The sequence below is a fragment of the Ipomoea nil genome, unplaced genomic scaffold (assembly GCF_001879475.1).
Source record: "Ipomoea nil cultivar Tokyo-kokei standard unplaced genomic scaffold, Asagao_1.1 scaffold3400, whole genome shotgun sequence".
NCBI lineage: Eukaryota > Viridiplantae > Streptophyta > Magnoliopsida > Solanales > Convolvulaceae > Ipomoea > Ipomoea nil.
This window is the reverse complement of record NW_017619828.1, coordinates 459,059-465,650: the sequence shown is the minus strand read 5'-3', so window position 1 is coordinate 465,650 and position 6,592 is coordinate 459,059. Positions and strand designations below refer to the sequence as shown.

Sequence of the window (6,592 nt, the reverse complement as noted above, 5' to 3'; positions counted from 1 at the left end):
GTAGCCTTTATAAGTTTATGTAGGATAAAAGTGTTTTATGTGGTGCAGCAAAGGCTCTTGAGATGAATGTATCTTCATATTAAGTCTTTTGCCCATGTTTTGCACAGTTTATCTCAACATTGCCAATGAGGTCGATTATAGATTTTTTTTTTTAACACTTTCAAGTTCCTTCTTGGTGATCACATTAGAGCAATGCTAGTCGAATTATTAAACTCTGGATAAAATTGAAAAAGAAAAAGAAAAAACTCATGGGATAAGTGAATATCAATGCACTTTGTAATGTCAATTTGTCAACAGGATTGTCAATGTAAAAGTACTGCATATGTAAATTGTATGCCAGCACCCTTTTATAATTTCAAATTGTCAACAGGATTTTGACATCTCTGAACGTTCTGTGCTGTACAATGTTGATGAAGCAACAGTTCGAAGCCTCAATGGGTGCAGGGTTGCTGATCAAGTTCTGAAACTTGTTCCAAATGCCGAGGTAAGCACAGGTTCTAACCCCAACAAGTCATCCAACTATCATTGCTTTCAATGATATTCATTCTTTATACTATTTGTAGCACTTCCGGACAACACTTAGATGTTTGAAATTTTGGGCAAAAAGGCGTGGCGTCTATTCAAATGTAAGTTGAATCTTCACTGCTAATCCAGTTTCTGTATAATAATGGTATTTTCCATGACATACCTTTTTATTTTTTATTTTTTAATTTTTTTCTTTTTCTACTGGCTCTTGGTTAGGTCACTGGATTTCTTGGTGGCGTAAATTGGGCCCTTTTGGTTGCCCGTGTTTGCCAGTTTTATCCCAATGCAATACCTAGTATGCTGGTTTCACGGTTCTTTAGAGTCTATACACAATGGCGCTGGCCAAATCCTGTGATGTTATGCCCTATAGAGGAGGCTGATCTTGGGTTTCTAGTTTGGGATCCTCGCAAGAATCCCAAAGATCGAACTCATCATATGCCAATAATTACTCCTGCATACCCTTGCATGAATTCTAGTTACAATGTTTCACCAAGTACTCTTCGTGTTATGATGGACCAGTTCCAATTTGGTAACAAGATTTGTGAGGTAAGACAGAAGTTTGATTTAACTTTTATGCCTTTCCTCTCTTCTGGCTGCTCATTTTGATTGGTGGTTCTGTTTTCTTGTTTATTTGTATAACTAGGAGATCGAGTTGAACAAGGCACAATGGGGTGCCCTTTTTGAGCCTTATCTTTTCTTTGAGGTGTACAAAAACTATCTTCAGGTTGACATTGTTGCAGCAGACAATTATGATTTGCTGGCTTGGAAAGGATGGGTTGAATCACGGCTTAGACAACTTACACTTAAGGTGGAAAAGATGTTCTAATAAATTCAAACATGTTCATGAGAATACTAGTGCAAGATGCTTTGAGGCTGTTGTATTTGTTCTTTGCCTCTTTGATATCCTTCACATAGGACGCTTTTCCCAGGATGGAAATTTATGTGTGCATTTCGTGTTTTTGCAGATAGAGCGTGACACAACTGGAATGCTGCAATGCCATCCTTACCCAAATGAATTTGTGGACACATCTAAGCCATGCCCTCATTGCGCATTTTTCATGGGTTTGCAGAGGAAACAAGGAGTGCAAGTGCAAGAAGGACAGCAGTTTGATATTCGTGGAACTGTTGATGAGTTTAAACAAGACGTAAGCATGTATTCTTATTGGAGACCAGGGATGGAAATATATGTCTCTCATGTACGTAGAAAGCAAATTCCTGGTTATGTATTTCCTGAGGGATATAAGAGACAGCGGCTGTCTAGGAATCCAACTCCGTGCAATACTACTCCTGAGAAAGATGCCAAATGCTGCAAGTCTCCTGAAGACCGGCATCCAAAGAGGAAGCATGAAAATGAAACAGTTGATGCGAATTCCAACAGACTTGGGAAGCGGACCTCTGGTAGTCCACAGCGGATTGGGTCTGCATCTGCTGGATTATCTCCAACAACAGGCATATGCAAGGAGTCAAAAGTCGAGCGTTTGAGTACTGGTGATGTAGCAAGTTGTGTGCCTGGCAGTGTAAATGAACAATGGGATGAAAGTGTACTTGTGTCAAGTTCCAAAATCCACCTCTCTTGCGAGGTGAGTTCCTAGTTTTGTGAGTTAGGGTGAATTTGCCACTGATAGTGGTGAGTCGTAAAAATTCTGGAAGATAGCAAGTAACAAAGGGCCCTTGCAGGGTAATGTAAGCTTGGGGGAGCAAATTTCACGGCTAGGGGATGGATGCCTAAGTGCAAGCAATGTACTGGGAAGTGGCTTGCCTGACAAATCGCAGGTGGAGTACAAAAGTTGCTCTTCCATTTCACTGATGCATTTTCATTCCTCTATATTTACTAACCGAAATATTATCATTGATTATGCACTTTCTCTTTCAGTCTTCATTTACATTTTCTTTTTGTTAGGATCATTCCGACTACTGAAGAGCTGGAATGTTGTTGATATTATTCAGAATATTCATGAAGTTGGGTTCTTAAATTTGTAAGCATGTCAAACCTCATGCAGGTCTTGCAAAATACAAGAGCAGAGGGTGCATTGGTTAAATCTTCCGGTTTTAAGTATGTTATTTTACGGAAGATGAAAAACGTCTCATTGTTTTGGAAGGTCTCAAGTTTTTAAGTCTGTGTTTCGAAAGCCTACTTCACTGATGAAATTCTTGCTCATGTTCAAGATTTCATGACTTGATCTTTTGCGATTTCATAACTCTGATTGCTTTATTTTACTCATAAAGTCACTAACAACTTCATGCATGATTAATCATCTTGCTAACAATGAGAGATATTGCATGCATAGTTATCTATGTACTCCCCACCCCACCACCACGGTTTTCTTTCTCAGTATCAAACTTAAGTATTCCTTGTTCTTTTCTGCTGTGTAGCCAAATAATGCTCTCAAAAGGGTAATCGAAGCATCAAGAGACGGGGCAAGTCCAGAACCTTTGCAGGAGCCAGCAATAAGGCATGTGTTCTTCACGACCTTGCATTTTACGATTTGAAATATGCTATTGTTATTTTTATACTTTCTTTGCTGGTTTGTTTCTGTGATTGGTCTGTAGCAGGCTGAGTCTGGAATCAACAGCGTGAGTGTGGCTGGAGAACGAGTCAAACGAACGAAGCTCGTGAGCAGCAAGCATGTCTAACGGAAAAGTGTCTACTGATTATGCTAGCGGATTAATCTCCTGTATATCGACCTCGACTATTTCTGCAAGCTCTATTTTGAATTGGGAGCCGGGTTCTATGAGAATGAAGAGTTGTGGATTTCTGTATGCTGCAATGGCAGTGGGAAGAGGCAAATTTATTGGTGGTTTTGGAGCCCTGGGTTCTACCTGACTTATCATTGAGAATCTAATTTTCTTTTTTCAAGAGAAAGCAAAAAAAAAAAAAAAAAAAAAAAAAGAAAAGGAAAGAGAAAAGAAAAGAAAAGAAAGAAGCAATAGTACAGTTGTGTAGGCATGAGAACTTTTTTTTTTTTTTTTTTTTTTTTTTTTTTTTTTTTTTTTTTTTTTTTGTTTGCATTAAATATAGTTTTTAGGGTTGGGTTGTAACTTGTGTAGCTGTGTTCCCTGCAGATTTGGATGATAGACCTTTTTTTCTCTTTATGTAGCTCATATTTGGGTATAACTATAATAGTCAACTTGTCAAAAAAATGTTTGGGGATTCGAAATGGTGTTGCAATTTTTAATCAAATTCTTAATCCAATCCAAAAGGATTGTCCAAATATCAAAATATACTCCTTTCATTGCATTTTATGTATTTGGTTCGGTTAACGAGATTTTATTAAAATTATTTTTAATTCAATTTTAGGTTTAAGTGAAGTTATTTTTAATTTAATTTTTTATAATATTAAGTTTAGTATTAATATTAAAAAAAAAGTTTAATATTAGTATATACTAAAGTCGAGTACCTTGTGTCCATTTGGGGCACCTTTGTGGTTCTCTTTTAAGTAAGGTTATAGGCACGCACCTCTGTAGCTCTTTTTTAGAAAAGGTAATAAGATCAAACTTTAGTAGTGGATATTGACTCTTTAGATTACCTTGTAACATAATCAATAGTATTAAATAAAAAAACAACTAAAAAAATATTATTTAACACAAAAAATCAAATTTAAAAATAATTTAAGCACCCAATTTTGAGAAGTATTTGAGATTGCCCTCTTTTATCGGAAGAAACAAGAGAGCTGTTTTTTCTTATATTGAAAACAAGATTAAACACAGAATAAGTTCTTGGAATAAGAAACAAGATTAAACACAGAATAAGTTCTTGGAATAAGAGACTTCTTTCTCAGGTTGGTAAGGAGGTACTTTAGAAAAGTGTGGCCCAAGCTATGCCTACTTTTTTCACGAGTGTGTTTTTGCTTCCTGTGTCAGTTTGTTTATCTATTGAGTGGATTATGAATAGGTATTGGTGGAGTACTTGCAATGAAAGGGGTATTCATTGGAAGACTTGGGATTGCCTTTGTATCCCTAAGAAATTTGGAGGGCTGGGTTTCAAGGATCTTCGTGCTTTTAATGTAGCTATGCTGGGCAAGCAAGCCTGAAGATTTTTTATTAATCCTGATTCATTGGCAGCTAGAGTATATAAAACAAATATTTTCCAAGAACTTCCTTTTTGGAGGCTTCTATGGGAAATTCCCCCGGTCATTGCTGGCGTAGTATTATGGCTGCTCAGGCCCTAATTGGTAGTGGTGTACGAAAGATGATTGGTAATGGTAATTCCACCCACATATGGGGACAACCTGGTGACCCCTGCCCCTTGATTCAAACGGTTATGCCTAACAAGTTGGATGGTTCTTTGGTCTCAGACCTAATTGATCAAACTACTAATACCTGGGATCAGGAAATTCTAACTGATATTTTTATACTCGAGGATGTGAATCGCATTTCTAGGATTCCTGTAAGCCCTGATTATGAAGATACGTGGTATTGGTTAGATGACCCCAATGTAATTTATTCAGTTAAAAGTTGTTACAGGCATATTGTGGGAGACTTTGATAGTACCACTGAGACTTTTTGATAAATGGGTTACTCTATGGAAATTAAAAATTTCTCCAAAGTGGAGGACTTTCTTATGGAGAGCTATCACTAATATTCTTCCTACCACCTCGAATCTGATTATAAAGAGAGTTTATGTAGACCCCTCATGCCCTTTGTGTGGCCTTGTTCACGAAAATGTTATGCACGCCCTCTTATTGTGTGACTTTCCAAGGATGGTTTGGAATGAATCCCATCTACCCATCACCACCATTGTTGACAACACTTTTCCTGTGTGGTTTAGAAATGCAATGACTTGTTTGACTGAGGATAACATTGATCTTCTTGTAGCGGTTCTCTACCACCTATGGCGTGCGAGGAACGCTGCAGTATGGGAGGGATCTCTCCTGTTGCCGCGGAAGCTAGGGAGACAGGTGCAAGGAAGCTACCATTCTTGGAGGCAGATTCACGTTCGGCAAGTGCAGTAGTAGAACAGTCCGCCTGCCGAGGCACCATCCGTACGGCCCAGATGCTTTTTCGATGATGCGTTCAGACCGGATACTGGAGCCGCCACCTTTGGAGCAACCTTATTTGCACAAGACATCATTTGCGGTTGATGGTGACTGGTTGATCACATAACATGTGGTTTTGACTGCTTCAACCCAAAATGAACTTGCCAAATTTGCAGTCTTCAACATTGCCCTTGTTCCTTCCAATATGGTTTTGTTCATCCACTCTTCCACTTCAGTTTGTTGTGGAGTATATGCCACTGTGAGCTGTCATTTAATACCTTCTTGTAAAGTCAAATTCATCACTAGTATATTCTCATGCATTATTTGACCTCAAACACTTGATCATTTTCACGGATTCAAGTTCCACACACACACTTTGAAGATTTTGAAAACTTCAAATACATCTACCTTATGCTTGATTGGATATACCCAATATTTCCTAGAGTAGTCGTCGATGAAGAATACAAAATATTTTGCACCTCCTAGGGATATAACGGGTGCTTGCCAAACATCGAAGTTATTAGCTCCAAGATAGCTTTGCTTCATGCTTTAGAGCCCTTGAACTTTAATCTATGTTGCTTACTTGTAACACAATGCTCACAAAAAGGTAATGAAACATTTTTTAGCCCTAGAAGAAGATGTTGATCAGTAAGAATTTTTAGACTTCGTTTCGACATGTGGCTAAGTTTTTTATGCCACATCATTGTTGATTCCTCTATCAGATTGTCTAATGCAACAGATGTTTCTCCTTGTAGTTGTGTTTCTCCTTTAAGCATGTATAGATTGGCTGCTTTCTTTTCAGCTTTCATCACAACAAGCGCGCCATTGGTTACTTTGATGATCTCATCTTGAATATGAATTTTACATTCATGGCTATCTAATTATCCTAGAGACAATAGATTTTTCTTCAGGCTTTTCATGTGTCGGACCTCTTGGATAGTACAAACCATACAATCAAACATTTTTACTTTGATAGTACCAATACCAGTAATCTCTAAGTCCCATGAACACTGATCCTCGAGAGTTAGGTTCATACTCATAAAACCATTCTCTTCGAGTGGTCATATGCCATGTTGGTCCTGAGTCTATGA

At 37.9% G+C, this 6,592-nt stretch overlaps 1 protein-coding gene across 1 annotated transcript; it reads left to right on the top strand.

Moving 5' to 3' along the window:
* Nucleotides 1–328: 328 nt before the first annotated feature.
* On the top strand, nt 329–3,678 carry LOC109171191 (nuclear poly(A) polymerase 2-like; the record flags this gene model as incomplete). Its single annotated transcript, XM_019320314.1, has 8 exons — nt 329–484; nt 564–626; nt 742–1,071; nt 1,169–1,333; nt 1,491–2,105; nt 2,203–2,501; nt 2,899–2,978; nt 3,079–3,678. Coding segments are annotated over 7 exons (1,653 nt in total), but the record flags the coding sequence as incomplete, so codon positions are not given.
* Between the last annotated feature and the right edge of the window lie 2,914 nt (nt 3,679–6,592).